Source organism: Hemiscyllium ocellatum, chromosome 44 (assembly GCF_020745735.1).
Source record: "Hemiscyllium ocellatum isolate sHemOce1 chromosome 44, sHemOce1.pat.X.cur, whole genome shotgun sequence".
Taxonomy (NCBI): Eukaryota; Metazoa; Chordata; class Chondrichthyes; order Orectolobiformes; family Hemiscylliidae; genus Hemiscyllium; species Hemiscyllium ocellatum.
This window is the reverse complement of record NC_083444.1, coordinates 10,329,812-10,347,648: the sequence shown is the minus strand read 5'-3', so window position 1 is coordinate 10,347,648 and position 17,837 is coordinate 10,329,812. Positions and strand designations below refer to the sequence as shown.

Sequence of the window (17,837 nt, the reverse complement as noted above, 5' to 3'; positions counted from 1 at the left end):
AAATTCACCGACGGTCCTGAAATAGCACTTTCCAAACTCGTAACTCAACCATCTATAAGGACAACAGCAAAGGTACACGGGAACACCATCACCTGCAGGTTCCTCTCCAAGTCACTCACTATCCCGAGTTGGAAATAGGTTGTTCCTCCTGCTGTTGATGGGTCGAAATCCTGGAATTCCCTCCCGAACAGCATCGTGGGTCCTGTCTAAGCAGCAGCTCACCACCACCAAGAACAACTAGAGGTGGACAATAAATGCTTCCCCAGCCAGCAGTGCCCATGTCCTATTAGTGAATAATAACAGAAACACCCGAGGACATCACTACACATTGCACAGCTGTACTATTTTAAGTATTGTCACTATTTTATGGGTGAGGGTGTATTCCAATTTACACAAACTTCCACAAATGACTAAATTAATTTTTTGGGCCCAAGGACAAGGCTTTTTTTCCAGTAAAACCCGCCAAATTAAGCACCAGAGTCCTTGGTTTAATGTCTCATCCGAAACACAAGACAGTGCAGCACCCCCTTAAGTGCTGTGTGCAGGGACTTGCTATTTTGGATTCTGAGCCCAAGTGCCTCAGGATGGACCTCAAACCTTGACTGAGTTCCACGCGCTGAAAATGTGGTGCTGGAAAAGCGCAGCAGGTCAGGCAGCATCCAAGGAACACGCGCAACTGTTGGGAGGTTGTGAAACATTTGGTCAGGGTTAAATAACCCATGCAGTCCAATTGATCTGTGCTGGCGATGATGCTCTACTTGAGCCTCCACCATATTTGTTTAGGTTTAAAAGCTTTTCTTCGTAACCTTCCAGCCCCTTCTCCCTCAAGGCAGTTCTCATTTCCCTTAAATGTATCTCTATTTCCTTCAGTCCCTTTTTGTGGGAGTGAGGTCCACATTTTCAGCTGTCTGGGCGGCAAAGCCTTTCATTGGTTTGAAAGACTTCCTCGAGGTCCCCTTTCTATCTCTCCTCAAAAGAGAAGCGATAGAAGCCTGTGGATGCTGTGAATGTAAATTTTAGCTGCCAATATGTCCCCAGAGCATTAACCTGGGCCTGTGGATTATCAGCCCCTTGATTTTACTACTAGGCTAAGGCATTGTCTGTTGAGCAACATAAATTGTTTATTAACTACATTTGATAATGATTCCAGACCCACAGGAATGGCGATTTACTCTCAATCATCATACTCGCAAGCGGCTCAGATTTGTAGATTAGATTAGATTACTTACAGTGTGGAAACAGGCCCTTCGGCCCAACAAGTCCACACCGACCCGCCAAAGCGCAACCCGCCCATACCCCTACATTTACCCCTTACCTAACACTACGGGCAATTTAGCATGGCCAATTCACCCTGACCCGCACATTTTTGTGACTGTGGGAGGAAACCGGAGCACACCCACGCAGACACTGGGAGAACGTGCAAACTCCACACAGTCAGTCGCCTGAGGCGGGAATTGAACTCGGGTCTCAGGTGCTGAGGGGCAGCCGTGCTAACCACTGTGCCGCCCACGGTGAGATTAACTCATGATCACCCGAGAGTGGGAAGCAGTGCACACAAAAGACAGAGGGGGAGAAAGGATGACCTCAAACAAGAAAAATGACTGATAGAGATTGAAACCAGTCAAGAAGAATACAGAACACAGAACATTGCTTTATTCAAATCAAAGAGCAGAGAAAAAGTGAAAAATTCAAACATTTTTTTTTTGTCTTCACTTTGCCTTTACTGAAATGGTGCCAGAACAAAATTAACCCAAAAAAGTATATATAATTTTATATATATTTATACTGCACCATCACCAGCCTCCGTAAAGGAACGGGGTGGTCGAGAGAGCAACCCCATTCAATGCAAGGAAAAAAACAAAAATCGATAAAGGTGGAGTGCTTGGGGTTTTAAAAAAAAAATTGTATTTAAAAAAAAACTGGCCCATTTGGACGGAGTTTACATTCTCACCCCCTCCCTCCTCAAAAATATCGAAAATCAGAACACATACTTAATCATTCATTGACGTTTTCTCCAAGAAGTCACACAATGCAAACCCACCAACAAGATTAGCTACAGATAAATACAGTCTCTAAAAACACTTTTTTTTTCTTTTTTTTTTAAAAAGGTTTTGTTATCCTTCAACACAACACTAACATTTGTTTCTGCAGCCCAGTGGTTACACTGCGCACGTTATTTCTTTTCTATATATAATATATACAAAGTTAAAGTCAGCAACATACAATAGCGGGCTTTTTTTTTAAAAAAGAAAAACACTTCCCTCTTTTCCTTTTTAACACAAGCGACTTGTCTCAGTAATGAGCTTGGGTTATGCTGACGAGTGCTGCAGGAGTTATCTTTTAAAAAAAAAATGCTTTTAAAATTCTGAGGAAGTGCTGGGCTTTCCCTACTCGAAGTGGAAGGAGGTTGGAAAGACAGAAATGTATGGGAACTGTAAACTATATTCAGGTCTTCAACAAACACCTATATTAAAGGGAGAATTTTTATTATAATGCAGGCTTGTCACATGAGGGAGTTCTATGATTTTGCCCTTCTTTCACGGCTATTAAAAATTCAATGCTAATCCCATTCCTTAATCCCCCAACGCCACCTTGACCACCGTCACTGACCAGAACTGATGAACAAGCCATTTAGTGATAGTGCCCACAAGAGCACGTCAAAGATTGGGAATTCTTTATCGAGCACCTCATCTCAAGATTCCCCAAAATCCTGGGAGGAGAAAGTGAGGACTGCAGATGCTGGAGATCAGAGCTGAAAATGTGTCGCTGGAAAAGCGCAGCAGGTCAGGCAGCATCCAAGGAACAGGAGAGTCGACGGTGCGGGCATAAGCCCTTCTTCAGGAATCCTGGATCCTGAAGGAGGGCTTATGCCCGAAACGTCGAATCCCCAAAATCCTGTCCATCTACATGGCGCAAGTCAGGAGTGAGAGAGAATACTCTCCACTTGCCTGGATCTGTGCACCTCCAACACTCAGGAAGCTTGACATTACCCAGGACCAAGCAGTTCCAGCCTTGTTGGCACCACATTCACCATCTCCAACCTTCATTCCCTCCACCACTGGCACTCAAGGGCAACACTGTCTACAAGATGCATTGCAACAACTCATTGAGGTTTGTGAAAGCATTGTACAAACCCATGACCTTTACTATCTCCAAGTTCAATGGGAGCAGATACATGGAAACACTAGCTCCTGCAAGTTCCCTTCCGGGCAACACACAATCCTTATTTGGAAATATCTTGCTGTTTCTTTACAATCGCGGGATCAAAATATTGGAATTCCCTAACAGCACTGTACTAGCACCATATGGATTTCAGCAACTCAAGATGGGTACTAAATGCTGACCTAGTTACTCATCCTCAGCTCCCCTCAAAGAGTTAAAACATCACTGGCTCCCTCAAACTATCCTTGTCCCACACACACTCCACCCTGCAGTAGATTATCAAGCCCTGCCCCTCAGTCTCCAGTGTTTAGTCCAGTGAACGTAACAGTTAGCAAAGTGTTCACACTGGGAGGTGAAATCAAATTTTCACTGGGACATTAAACCCAGAAGATTCCCTTGACCCAACCTTCCGTTCGATTACTTTTAAGATTCTAGGTGAGGAACAGGAGTTGGGACCTCTCTCGCTCATTATCAAACAGATCTGAGTGGATCATTTATGCCAAATCTGTTGTCAAGGCCAGGCTTATTAAACTAACTAATTTATCTCAATATTCAACAAGTGATGCACCACAATATCAACTGTGCATTTTATGCATTAGATCCTTGACAATTTAGCAATTCAGCCAATGTTACCATCACTCTGTCAGCTACAGTACACAGCATCGAGTCATTGCAACATCTTCCTCACCAACCATGCAAATGGGCTGGACTCAGAATGAAAGGGAGGGTAAGGGGAGGAAGAGAGAGAGGTGGTTGGCATTCAGTAAACCCACCAAATGCCTACCGCAGTCTGTAGGCAACAGGCCGAGCATGCAGTCTACTAACTTTGGCCGACAAGGTGGGGTGGCCTCTCTTTAGACAGATTCCTTGCCCAATCAAAGCAGGGTGCTGTGATGGTGGGCAGGAGAGACCGAGGAAGAACGAACATGAGTTCTGGCAAAGGGCAACATCACATGAAGTATAATACTCGCAAATCACAGGCCCCACCTCTCAAGATAGGCCACAGTTCGTGAATGCGAGGAGGGGATCTGTTGAACGATGAGTAAATTCGCCCGACAACATAGCGAACAAAATGGATTCGCTTGGAAAGACAGCAGAAACGTTCATAGATTCGGTAGGCTAATTACAGCAACCGTGCTTTATAGGATTCTCACCAGAGGTGGAACCTTCAAAGAAAAAATTATACTTTCAAGAGAACGGTAAGGCACTCTTACACAATTGATATGCAGACCATCAGGTGAGCAGGAGAAAACGGGTCACCTGATGGAAACAGATGGCAGTGTCTTTCTCAGATGGACCGGGGGGAGGGGGGGGCTTTTTATAGCCAGTCCAGTACTTATGCATTGTCGGAGATGTGGCATTGGATTCGAGTACAACAAGGTCCCCTCGACAGCAACGTGACACCGGCCAGATTTTGTTTTCTTGTGAAGTTGGTTTGAGAGATAAATTTTGGCTGGGCAAGGATGGGAGAGCAAGGGCTCTCAAAAAGTCAAATTTAAATAGGGAAAAACAGATAAGATGCAGATTCAGCAGCGTCTGGGTGCAGTTTTCACCAAGACCCCCCCCCTTCAAACATAACACATTGGCAGTATTTCCCGATTAAGGGGAAGAAATCAAACATGACTTGTATCCTCCTGACAGGCAACAGAAAGATCTCTCAATGACGCAGTTTGTCAACTCCTAATTTTTACAAAAGGGAAGTTTGAAGAAGGAATAATAATGAAGGTTCCTCAAGCAGGTTGGATCTTCCAAACAATGAGCAGGCCCTCTGGAAACTCAACAAGTTGAGAATCTGTCACCAGCGATCACAGAGAACAGTGCACTCACCCAGCTTTCCCTTGTGCTCTCTCGGGATGATCAGTACAAGCAGGAAGCCTACCGAATTAACCACTTGAGGAGCTGACGAAGGGGAACAGTTGCACAGCAGAGAAACAGGGCGTTTGACCCAAACCAGCCTCTGGTTTTCGACTTTGTTCCTCCCATCCTTCCAAACTGAACAATCAGCACAAATCTCTCTCTATCCCTCACATCACCCCTTAAAATGCATTCACAACTCAAACACCGGTCTCACCACTCTTTAGAAAGGGGCGTTTCTCCTGAATACTCAATAGAATTTCTTGCCTTTTATCCAAAGGTCTTTGTTTCCTTGTGGAAAGGGCAGAATTATTCGACTGGATCCACTCGATCTTAATCTTTCCAGCATTTTAAAGACCTTTGCTCAGTCATTCCCCGGCCTCCGTTCTGAGGAGGCTCAGTTTGCTTAAATGTTCTTGACTGATAGAAGAACAGGTGAGCTTTTACTTAAGAGCACGAGAATATAGGAAATAGGCTATGGTCATTCAGCCCTTGGTCCATGGATCATGACAGATCTTCAACACTGAAGTCACTTTCCCACATTATCCCTTGCATTAAATCTCTGTCTTGAATACACTCAATGAGTGGCTACACCGCCCTCTGCGATAGAGAATTCCAAAGATTCACAACCGAGGGCAAAAGAAACACCTCTGCTTGGCTCTTATTCTGGGATTACATCCCTGCTTCAAACTCTCCTCGCCTCATCACCAAAGAAATAACACACAGTGTCTGTTAACTGGAATAGCACCACGCTTTGCTCAGTGCGTGACCAGGAGCAGTCAGAAAGGCAAGGGAATCAATACTGGCATTCAAGCAGACATCTGATTGACCAGTGAGATACCAAAGCAAAATTACTGTGGAACAAATTGCACTAAAAGCCCCTCTTGTACTTCAATACTCCTTTAATACTTGACAGATTTACAGGCTTTCAAAAGACTCTTATCTCAGCATCACATCTACCTGAAAAGGTCTGGGGCCATGACATTCTGGGTACGAGAAGCATGTCAGCTGGTTTCGGTGAGTAACTGTCCTGCTGCAATTCACCACAGTTCACAAGCACCGGGAAGGAAGGTGTGGAGTGTATACCAACTTTATAAACGCTGCGCCACACACACACGCACATACACACAGACTTGGGAACAGGGCAGGTGGCAGTTGTGCTCCCCCCCCCCCAACAGAGACAAATGGCAACTTCACAGCTATTTGGGAGGGGGGGAAATGGGGGGAAAACAGAGACAGCAGATTATTGTAACCACTGCGCACGTTAACTAAATACCTCCCGAGATGTTTCCTCCCTTGCCTTATGGCAAGTTAAAGATGGTCCGGACATGAACAGCAGGAAACGACGACTGCCCACAATCACCAACAGTCCAGGTAGCATCGCTCCCCTTCCAATCGTTTGCAAACAACAAAAAACGTTCTTTAAGAGACAACAGCTTTTTACCAACATCGGAAAATATAATGGAATGGAGGGAGTGACTACAGTGACTTTTATTTTGGGGAAGAGAGGTTGTGTGGGGTTGGCACCAGTGCAGGACCTTTTTTTTTGATGGCCGGTTTACTTTGTACAGGGAACAGATAGAGCACCATTCCCCCCCAGAAAAATAAATACCCTGTTGTATCAGCTCGAGTCACATCTGATTCCAAGGGCATAGGGTAATGCTAATGTCAGCCTCTTCATCACTGTGTTGGCCTCTTTCAACGGTCTCACAACTGAAGTAGCAAAAGTAAGAGACAGGTACCAGGCCAGGCAAGACCAATACCATCACAGAGGTCCCTGCCCTAGCCCTCGCCAACTGCCCATTACCAGAAAAAGAACTGAGAGTTTCTCCCTGAAAATCCTTTGGACTATATGGTCATCATAGGTAGGCTCATAAGGAGCCATAATGGTCAGAAATGTCTCGTTACCCACAATGCACTGATGGATAATGGCAGAAAGGGCTTCACCTCAGTGGGTGATGAAGAGATGACACAGATATAGCAAGGCAAGGACCGATCAGGACTAGTGCTGCCTCCAAACTGCACGACTTCAAGGGTTCCACACACAACAATCAACATCCCAACGCACTGAATTCTGGCTTCAGAGGCTGTTGCTATGCACAGACCTCAGATGCTTGCACAGTGGGAGCGAGTTATTAGGCGGAAACATAAGTCAGGATTTGGCTGATATTAAAGGGAAGAAGAAAAAGCCAGAGGTGGGGTGGGAACACAAGTTGAAAGTGAAGGTGAGTGAGACTCAGGGATAGGGTGGGGAGAGGAAAATACAGACAACAACAGCACGAGCGTCATCCTCACCCAGCACTGACCCATAGCTGTGGTCCTTTGCTGCACGTGGGCCATTTATTTTGGTAAAGATTTCACACATCTCACTCACTTGAGAGGCAGGGTACTGGTATTTTTGGGAGGATGGGGGGGTAGAAGAGGACAAAGAGTAGAAGTGGTCAAAGGAGACATCAGTCACTCAATCGGTTTTTTGAAAGGAACACACTCTCACTCTCGCTCACTCACACGCAAAACCTGAACAAAACTAGAGCCAGGAACACAAACAACACAAATTCTGGAGACAAAAGCTTAGACTGACACCAGCAGCTCACGAGAATTCTGGGTCAATTTAAGTTTTTCCTCTTTTTTTAAAAAAAAAAATCGATTGCAGTCTTTCCATTCACTTATGATTTCTACCTCCACAAAAAGCCTTGTGCAAACCATTTTCTTTTCAAGCCTTTTGCTTTGTTACTGTAACAAATAAAATTTCACCCTCAATAGATCACATCTGTGGGATTCCTTTTTTTTTGTTACGGGGGTACTTTTTCCTCTCTCCCGCCTCTATTTTTTTTGGGGGGGAGGGACCAGATGGGGGGGTAAGATCCATTTGTCACAGGCACATCTTCCTCGCCTCCCATGCCCTGTAGATTCTTCTTGAGGGGGAAGGGTGGAAAGGAGGGAAGGTGGGAGGGCAGGAAGGGAGGGAGGGAGGGCATACAGTTTTCAGAATCTAAATAATCAGGCTTTTTTTTTTAGAAATCTCTTCTCTCTTTTGCATCGGTGACACCCACTTCACGTTACGGTTAGTTCCAGATTTTGAGGAAACTGTCCCAAGACCCCGTTGCCACAGCCATTCCATCGTCTGTCACTCCCAGGCAGCTGACCCTGTTGTCGTGACCGGCCAAGACTCCTACAAGGAGGACGGAAAGATTTGACCTTGGTTAGCAATGGTTCTTCAAACAACTTCCCCACATAAAACAAGTAATACTCCATGATGGGATCAGTTCACTTTGCAAACACACCCGAAGTTTAAATTTAGTGTGCTTTGTTATGAAGTTGAAGGCATGTACTGTCCCTTTAAGAGAGTGAAAGCTGGCAAGCACTTGTCGTCATGTGACTGACGAGCAGTCACAGAGTGCGCTGGAAAATTGAAAGATGTAACATTTGACTGGAACCGAGATACCTCATTTGTTTTCACAGGGCTTGGATTTAACCAGTTTAAATTATGCCCCAAGATACTAAAAAGGAGCAAGTGAGGACTGCAAATGCTGGAGATCCGAGCTGAAAAATGTGTTGCTGGAAAAGCGCAGCTGGTCAGGCAGCATCTAAGGAGCTGAAGGGCTTATGCCCGAAATGTCGATTCTCCTGCTCCTTGGATGCTGCCTGACCTGCTGCACTTTTCCAGCAAAACATTTTTCAGCCAAGATACTAAAACCCAATCGAATTTGAAGTTTAGTGTTTTGACAACATCGAACTGATGAGACGATCCAATATTTGACGTATATTTAAAAAAAGGTGGTATTTAGGACAGTTAGCCAGAAAGCGCAGCAATGGTCACTGCTATTTACCACACTCTCTGTCAAAAGTACATTTTTCACATGAAACAACTTTTCAGCAGAAGATCAATGACGACCCAGGGAGATACACAAACAGGAAGACCGACACTGGAGATGACAGTACTGTCTGGTTTTGAAAATTAAGTTGCTGTAATTTTAATAGGGACTTTATTGGATTAGTATATTGTTATATAGAGTGGGAGGTAATAAATCTGAGAGCAAGGAGATGTAAATGGTTATTGTTTAATGTTCACTTTTAGAGTTAAAGAATAAAATTGATATTTTTGTTAAATAGTGGAATTTGCATAGCTCTCTGACACTCCTACTTTAACAGGTTGCGAGGCGAGCCTGTGTGTTTGGTTTAATTAGCAGAAGGATTCAAATGCCATATCATAACAGGTTTCATAGCTCCTCCTGTCATGAGTTATGTCAATGCTTAATAATGAAACTGCCCATGTAAACATTTCAATACAAACCCAGATTGGTTCAAAACCACCTATTGGTCTAGCAATCCTGAGGATAGGAGATCAAATCCCGCTTACGTCAAAAGGTTGGGAATTCTGCAGCGAGGAACTCACTTCCTGACTCAAAGCCGGTCTACAAAGCACAAATCAGGAGGCTGACGGAATACTTCCCGCTTGTTGTAGATGCCCTCATCCAGACAATACTCGGCATCATCCAAACAAAGCAGCCTGCTTGACTGGCAACCCTTTTCCGTACTTTTGTACGGTGGCTGCAGTGTGTATGATGCAAAGCCCCTTAGACAGCACCTTCCAAACCCGTGACCTCCTCTATGCGGGAGGAGGAGGAGGGGAGCAGATACATGGGATTACAGCTGCCTGTAAGAACCCCTCCAAGCCACAAACCATCCCGACATGAAAAGATCATCGTTGCTTCAGTATTGCAAGATGAAATCCTGGAAACTCCCACTTTGATTTGCAGAGATTCAAGATTGCAGCTTGCCATCACCATCTCAAGGGGGCATTAGAGATTAATTTGATTAGATTAGATTACTTACAGTGTGGAAACAGGCCCTTCGGCCCAACAAGTCCACACCGACCCGCCGAAGCGCAACCCACCCATACCCCTACACTTACCCCTTTACCTAACACCACGGGCAATTTATCCTGGCCAATTCACCTGACCTGCACATCTTTGGACTGTGGGAGGAAACCGGAGCACCCGGAGAAAACCCACGCAGACACGGGGAGAACGTGCAAACTCCACACAGTCAGTCGCCTGAGGCGGGAATTGAACCCGGGTCTCTGGCGCTGTGAGGCAGCAGTGCTAACCACTGAGCCACCGTGCCGCCCACTAATAATAAATTCTTGCCCAGTTAGCAGAGCCCATGTGTTGGGGTATGAACAGGAATAAGTCTTTTTTTTAAAAAAGAAGTGAAACACAATAAAAGAAAGCACAATCCCATCAATTTCCATTTTCATTTACATCAGTCTGTTAACTCAATTTACCCGCCTTGATTCTGTAACATTCCTGCACCCTCATGTAACAACAAGGTGTCTATTTCGGATTTGATATTTTTAAACCGATGCTCCAGACCTTTCTTGGAAAGGGAGTGCCGGATTTCCAAGTCCTGGAAATTGCTGCCTTTGAAAGGGGGAAGAGGGACGATGGATGATCTCAAGAGCTGACCCTGGATGGAACTAAACTTGCAAAGCTTTTTGGGGAGGGTTACAACCGGACTATTTTTCCTTATTCTTTCCTGGGATGTTGTTACTGGGCAGGGCCAGCACTTGCTGCCTGCCCCAATCACCCTTGACCTGAGCATGGCTTGCTCAGGCATTTCAGATTAGTAGTCAGCCATATTGCTATAGACCTGAAGGCATACCAGGTAAGGACAGTGGATTTCCTTCCCTCCAATGCAGGGGGGCCTTTTACAACAATCAATAATAGTTTTGTGGTCACCACTGAGACTTCTAGATTTGATCAACTGAACAAAATTCTACCGAGGCACTTTGGTGGGATTTGAACCTCCAATTCCCCCCAGAGCCTGGGCCTCTGGATCAATCCAGTGACATTACCATGACAACTATCGCTCAAGGACACATGGCCTACTCCTGGTAGGATGTACGTCCCTCTGTAGTTGCAGGCTCAGGTTAATAGATGGCGTCATGGAGCAGATTGGCGCATTCACTCATGAGACAAAAATAGGTGTGTCTATCACAACTCAAGCTCTAATGTCTCTAATATCACATCTGCAGACCAGATTGTAGGACGTGATCAATTTTACACATGAAGCAACTTGATTCTTTTCCTTCCTTTATGACGGAGACTATTAGACATGTCTATACACCTAGCTAAATGTCTACATTTAAATTTTATTAAGTTAGGGGGGGTGGGCTAAACAGGCAAGGCCAGCATTTGCTGCCTAATCCTAACTGCCCTTCAAAAAGGCAGTAACCTCCCTTAAGTGGTTGCGGTTCTGTTCACCGAGCTGGGAGTTTTTGTTGCCAACGTTGCATCCCCTGTCTAGGTGACATCTTCAGTGCTTGGCAGCCTCCTGTGAAGCGCTTCTGTGCTGATTCCTCCGGCATTTATACTGGTTTGAATCTGCCCCTTCCGGTTGTCAGTAGCTGTCCGCTGCAGTGGCCGGTATATAGGGTCTAGGTCGATGTGTCTGTTGATAGAATTTGTGGATGAGTGCCATGCCTCATGGGACAACACCACTATTATAGGACAGGCCAAACCGAGAACAGCCAGGGAATTCCTAGAGGCATGGCAGTTCTCGGTTTGGCCTGTCCTATAATAGTGGTGTTGTCCCATGAGGCATGGCACTCATCCACAAATTCTATCAACAGACACATCGACCTAGACCCTATATACCAACCACTGCAGCGGACAGCAACTGACAACCGGAAGCGACAGATTCAAACCACTATAAATGCCGGAGGAATCAGCACAGGAGCGCTTCACAGGAGGCTCCCAAGCACTGAGGATGTCACCTAGAAATGGGACGAAACGTTTGCAACAAAAACTCCCAGCTCGGCGAACAGAACCACAACAACGAGCACCCGAGCTACAAATCTTCTGCCAAACTTTGAACTCCCTTAAATGTGTGATCAGTAGGGCAGCCAGAGGGTTGTTTGCCAGGATTTAGACCCAGTGACACTGAAGGAACAGCAGTACATTTCCAAAGTCAGGATGGTAGGTGGCTCAAAGAGGGATTTGCAGGAGGAGGTGGTATTCCGACAGATCTGCTGCCCTCATTCTTCTGGATGTTAGGACCCTCAGGTTTGGAAGGTGCTGTCTAAGGAGACCATGGTGAGAGTTGCTGCAATGCACCTTGTAGATGGTACTCAGTGTCACTACTCTGCGTCGGTAGAGGCAGGAGTGAACATAGAAGATGTTGGATAGAGTGTCGATCAAGCAGTATGCTTTGCCCCGTATGGTGCTGAGCATCTTGGGCACTGTTAGAACTGCACCTTTCCAGGCAATTCTCGAGCAGCAATTGCATTCTACCGGTGACAGTGAGCCAACTTTTAAATCAGGACTTGTTGCAGTTCCAGTTACAAGCTCGGATTGCTACAATTTGAAGAGAGTAAAAAGTGAGGTCTGCAGATCAGAGCTGAAAATGTGTCGCTGGTTAAAGCGCAGCAGGTCAGGCAGCATCCAAGGAACAGGAAATTCGACGTTTCGGGCCAGAGCCCTTCATCAGGAATGATCGAATTTCCTGTTCCTTGGATGCTGCCTGACCTGCTGTGCTTTAACCAGCAACACATTTTCAGCTCTGATCTCCAGACCTCACTTTTTACTCGAAGATTTTAACCTACTGCGAATCCTCTTGCAAGGATGCCTTCCTTGAAGAAGCTCTCTTCCTCCCTCTACAAGGATTTCCATTCCTGATGAAGGGCTCTGGCCCGAAATGTCGAATTTCCTGTTCCTTGGATGCTGCCTGACCTGCTGTGCTTTAACCAGCAACACATTTTCAGCACAATTTGAAGAGACTCTAAAATGGACAGCTTCCAAAGCCACCATTCCTTACTTGCACACCTCTCTGGGCAGCTCCTCAACTGCAATCGCGACAGACGTTCTTACAGCAGGAAACTGAGACACAGGTCGCTCCCCACTTACCAGCACGGTCGCCCTTCATCGAGTCCCAGATGTTGCAATTGAAGTCGTCGTAGCCAGCCAGCAGGAGGCGGCCACTCTTGGAGAATGCCACCGATGTGATCCCACAGATTATATTGTCGTGCGAATACATCATCAGTTCCTGGTCTGCCCGCAGGTCAAACAATCGGCAGGTGGCATCGTCCGATCCCGTGGCAAAGGCGTTCCCATTAGGGAAGAACTAGAGAGACAGACAGACAGGGAGCGAGCGTAAAGGGGAAGATGCAGAGGCGGGCAGCGTGGAAAGTAAACAGGAGAGGTCACAGTACAGTGAGTGAGGGGGGGAAGGGGTGGGGAAGAAAGAGAGGGGGGGGAAGAAAGAGAGGGGGGGGAAGAAAGAGAAGGGGGGGAAGGGGGGGAGAAAAAGAGAGGGGGGGAGAAAGAGAGGGGGGGGGAGAAAGAGGGGGGGGGGGAGAAAGAGAGGGGGGAAGAAAGAGAGGGGGGGGAAGAAAGAGGGGGGGGGGGAGAAAGAGAGGGGGGGGAGAAAGAGAGGGGGGGAGAAAGAGGGGGGGGGGGAGAAAGAGAGGGGGGGGGAGAAAGAGGGGGGGGGGAGAAAGAGGGGGGGGGGAGAAAGAGGGGGGGGGGGGAGAGGGGGGGGGGAGAAAGAGAGGGGGGGGAGAGAGAGGGGGGGGGAGGGGGGGGGGAGGGGGGGGGGGGGGGAGAAAGAGAGGGGGGGGAGAGAAAGAGGGGGGGGGGAAAGAGAGGGGGGGGGAAAGAGAGGGGGGGAGAAAGAGGGGGGGGGAGAAAGAGAGGGGGGGGAAGAAAGAGAAGGGGGGGAAGAAAGAGAAGGGGGGGAAGAAAGAGGGGGGAGGGGGGGGGGGGGGGGAAGGGGGGGGGGGGGGAAAAAGGGGGGGGGGAGAAAGAGAGGGGGGGAGAAAGAGGGGGGGGGAGAAAGAGGGGGGGGGAAAGAGGGGGGGGGAGAAAGAGGGGGGGGGAGAAAGAGGGGGGGGGAGAAGAGGGGGGGGAGAAAGAGGGGGGGGGAGAAAGAGAGGGGGGGAGAAAGAGAGGGGGGGAGAAAGAGGGGGGGGGAGAAAGAGAGGGGGGGGGAGGAGAAGAGAGAGGGGGGGGAGAAAGAGAGGGGGGGAGAAAGAGAGGGGGGGAGAAAGAGAGGGGGGGAGAAAGAGAGGGGGGGAGAAAGAGAGGGGGGGAAAGAGAGGGGGGGAAAGAGAGGGGGGGGAAAGAGGGGGGGGGGAAGAGAGGGGGGGGGGAGAGAGGGGGGGAGAGATCAATTACACAGCTTTCTTTCACTCCTCACCATTGGCATTGCCATGGGAGCAGCAGCACATCATAATCACCTCATATTAACTAACCCTCTCTCCTTCCAGTTTCCCTCTGCATCGTTCCTTGACAGGAACAGAATTCCTGGAGAAGGACTTATGCCCGAAACGTCGAATCTCCTGCTCCTTGGATGCTGCCTGACCTGCTGTGCTTTTCCAGCAACACATTTTCAGCCCAGGAACAGAAATCAGCCATTCAGCCCAAGTCTGTTCCACAATTCCGTGAGATCGTGCCTCGGCTCCATCGACCCACCTTTGCTCCCCTACGCCTTCACACCCTTTCTCGATTAAAACTTCATTTGGACATTGTAAACTCACCCCTCACCTCAGCAGCTTTTCTGGGAGAGTGCATTCCAATTTCCCTTTCCTCAGTGCGGTTCTAATTTTATGGTTATGCTCTGGACTCCTATATACTAATGTCCCTGCTCCCATGTGTATGAAAACAAACACACATGCAAAGAAAGATTAATCCCCTTTTCTCTCTTTAATCATCTTTAACACCTTGATTCATCACCCTCTTATTCTTCTTCAGGAAGCACATCTGCACTCTTTAACCTCATAATTTAACTTGTTTAGCTCAGATATCATTCTGGCCACTCTCTCAAGGTAAAAGTACAACCTTTACCTGAGGTAGTATGGTAATCAGCATTGTGTCTCAAGCATTTCAGTGAATGAGGTTCTCCCTGACAGCACTCCATCATCAGGTATCATTATCCTACCCTACACACTTTTCCTTTCTCAGTCAGTGCAGTGGTGATCAATTCACCACCTTATTCATGCCAACTTCTGACCACTTTCGCTTCCTCTCTTAACCTGCAACTATTTCCACTTGACTTCCTTTGGAAGGGTTCTGTAAAATCTACCTCACAAACTCACCTTTTGTTCACTCGCCCTAATAGTGCCTTAGAAGACACACCTTTAGGTTTATAAACAAGGTAAAAACAATGCCTACAGATGCTGGAAACCAGATTCTGGATCAGTGGTGCTGGAAGAGCACAGCAGTTCAGGCAGCATCCGAGGAGCAGGGAAATCGACGTTTCGGGCAAAAGCCCTTCGTCAGGAATAAAGTATTCCTGATGAAGGGCTTTTGCCCGAAACGTCGATCTCGCTGCTCCTCGGATGCTGCCTGAACTGCTGTGCTCTTCCAGCACCACTGATCCAGAATTTCTGTTATAAAGCCTTGGCAAGTTTTGATAGCTTGATGGTGCTTTTGAGTTGATGCCGCATTCAATTCAAACCATTATTTGCCCAGTTATGTTTTGCTCTCTGAAAATGTGTTGCTGGAAAAGCGCAGCAGGTCAGGCAGCATCCAAGGAACAGGAAATTCGACGTTTCGGGCATAAGCCCTTCAGGAATTCCTGAAGGGCTTATGCCCGAAACGTCGAATTTCCTGTTCCTTGGATGCTTCCTGACCTGCTGCGCTTTTCCAGCAACACATTTTCAGCTCTGATACTCCAGCATCTGCAGACCTCACTTTCTCCTCGATGTTTTCCTCTCTCTCTGTTCTGCATCCCCCAATAGCTCTCTCCCACCCCAATGCTTTCACCTAAACTGACGTCCCCAGAGAGAGAGAGAGAGAGAGTGTGACGCCGTAGCAACTTACACAAACAGCGTTGATGTCAGACTCGTGGCCGGTGAAAGTCTGCCGGCACATGCTGTCGCGCACGTCCCACAGCTTGACTGACGCGTCACAGGCTCCTGACACAAAAGTCTTGAAGTCGGGTGAGAGGGAGAGGCTCATGACATCTCCACTGTGGCCCGTGAATGTGGTCGTCTGCTGTCCAGTTTCAATATCCCACAGGGCACTGCGAAAACAGCGAGGGCAAAGGTTCTTACATGGCAGAAAGGTCATAAAGCCACAGATGGGCTTTTTTTCCTGAAAGTTAATACCGACCGGAAGCAAATTACAATCGCCTTTTTGCGATGAGTAACCAGCATCCTTGCACTCCAGAAAGCTAGGCAAGCGTAGTGACAATCTCAAACACTCATCGTGTAAGAGCTGGGGGATGTGTTTGCCCTCAGGGCTTTGGCGATGTGGGCAAAGCCACATTTACTATCCTTCAAGTGTAACTGTTGCGTCAATTGTTGTGTTAAAATGAAGGTTAATGGGGAGAACCTGGAAGCACGTGCAAAGACAGACTGCTGGGCCATTGGGCTTGTCGGCTGGAGGCAAACCCTAGATGAAGCCACAAGGAAAGGATTGAGATTCGTATTAAACCAGCCAGCTACGGACCCATTTATCAGGTAAGGCCCAGAGACTGCTCCTTCTATAATTATAATGATAGGGCTCGTAAGGTCAGATTGCTTTAAATGTTGCAGAGCTCAGAGTTGGCAGATTTCTCTCCTCAAACATTACTGAGTCAGCTTTTTGATAAATTTGCAGCTTATGTTTGCTCTTTCCTTTCTGTTCTGGTGGTTGCACCGCCAGAGGTGGAGAAAGCATGGCTGAATTTAAGGATGGGTAGCAGGATGTGGATTCAGTGCTAAGGCTACTACTCCAGCCCCTTAACCACACCACGAGTGACTGCTACTAAAAAAAAAACGGGCCAGAGTAGGGAGTATCCCAAGACAGTGAGTGAAGATTCCACGGTGCAGCTTGGCCCAACGTCCACCGAACCCAAATGGAGCGTTAGACATCAACGCAGCCCTAAACTTCTGCCTTGCCAGCTGTAAACAGGCCCTGTCTGCCCTCATTGCTGCATATAAAAGATCCTGGGGTGCTGTTTCCAAGATGGCAGCCCTCTCTTGTCCCTGGGCCAACATTTACGCCTCAGCCAACAAAAGTTATTTTGGCGATTCGTAGGAGCTGGTCACGTGCAAAGTAGTCGCTGAAATTTTCTGCAATATTGACACGGAGTCACCGTTATAAAGTGCTTCGCTGGGTACACAGCTCTTTAAGGGCACCCAGGGATTGCAAAATGCGCCAACCTCAAAATTCCTTTTCACCTTCAAATCTACTCCTTCAACCACCTTCCTTAGCCAGACTGATCTGAAAACGTGTTGCTGGAAAAGCGCAGCAGGTCAGGCAGCATCCAAGGAGCAGGAGAGTCGACGTTTCGGGCCTAAGCCCTTCATTCTGATCAGAATTCCTGATGAAGGGCTTAGGCCCGAAACGTCGACTCTCCTGCTCCTTGGCTGCTGCCTGACCTGCTGCGCTTTTCCAGCAACACATTTTCAGCTCTGATCTCCGGCACCTGCACACCTCACTTTCTCCTCGAAGATTTTAGCCAGACTGATGGCTGGAGTCCAAACTGGTCAAGCACCATTTTGCTATCTGATAAGCGAGTGTGGGTTTGCTGTACGATGACATCCAGCCACTGGTCAGTCCACTTTCTGACAAACCAATACTTCAGTCGCTTGGTCCCTTCACCCACAAACACCCCTGGGTCGGACTTTCAATGAACAAATCAAACTTTTCTCTCGTTTGGGAGGGAGGGTGAGATTAAGAGACAGCAGCAATTCAATGCCAACGTTGCGTCCCCACCTCAAGTAACCGATGAACTCACCAGGTTGTATCACCAGAGCTTGTCACAATCTGGTTATCATCGAGAAAGCGGCAACAAGACAGGTAACCTACAAAACAACAGACAATCATAGTCAC

At 47.4% G+C, this 17,837-nt stretch overlaps 1 protein-coding gene across 3 annotated transcripts in view; it reads right to left on the bottom strand.

Moving 5' to 3' along the window:
* Positions 1 to 1,631: 1,631 nt before the first annotated feature.
* The window catches only part of LOC132835302 (guanine nucleotide-binding protein G(I)/G(S)/G(T) subunit beta-2), a 111,693-nt gene continuing 95,487 nt past the window's right edge, over positions 1,632 to 17,837 (bottom strand). For all 3 annotated transcript variants that reach the window (XM_060854734.1, XM_060854736.1, XM_060854735.1), the window contains 4 exons: positions 17,743 to 17,809; positions 15,840 to 16,041; positions 12,924 to 13,140; positions 1,632 to 8,188 (listed from right to left, as the gene is read on the bottom strand). In XM_060854734.1, coding sequence (XP_060710717.1) covers positions 8,082 to 8,188; positions 12,924 to 13,140; positions 15,840 to 16,041; positions 17,743 to 17,809 — 593 coding nt within the window. In that variant the 3' untranslated portion in view covers positions 1,632 to 8,081. The remainder of the gene's footprint in view (positions 8,189 to 12,923; positions 13,141 to 15,839; positions 16,042 to 17,742; positions 17,810 to 17,837) is intronic.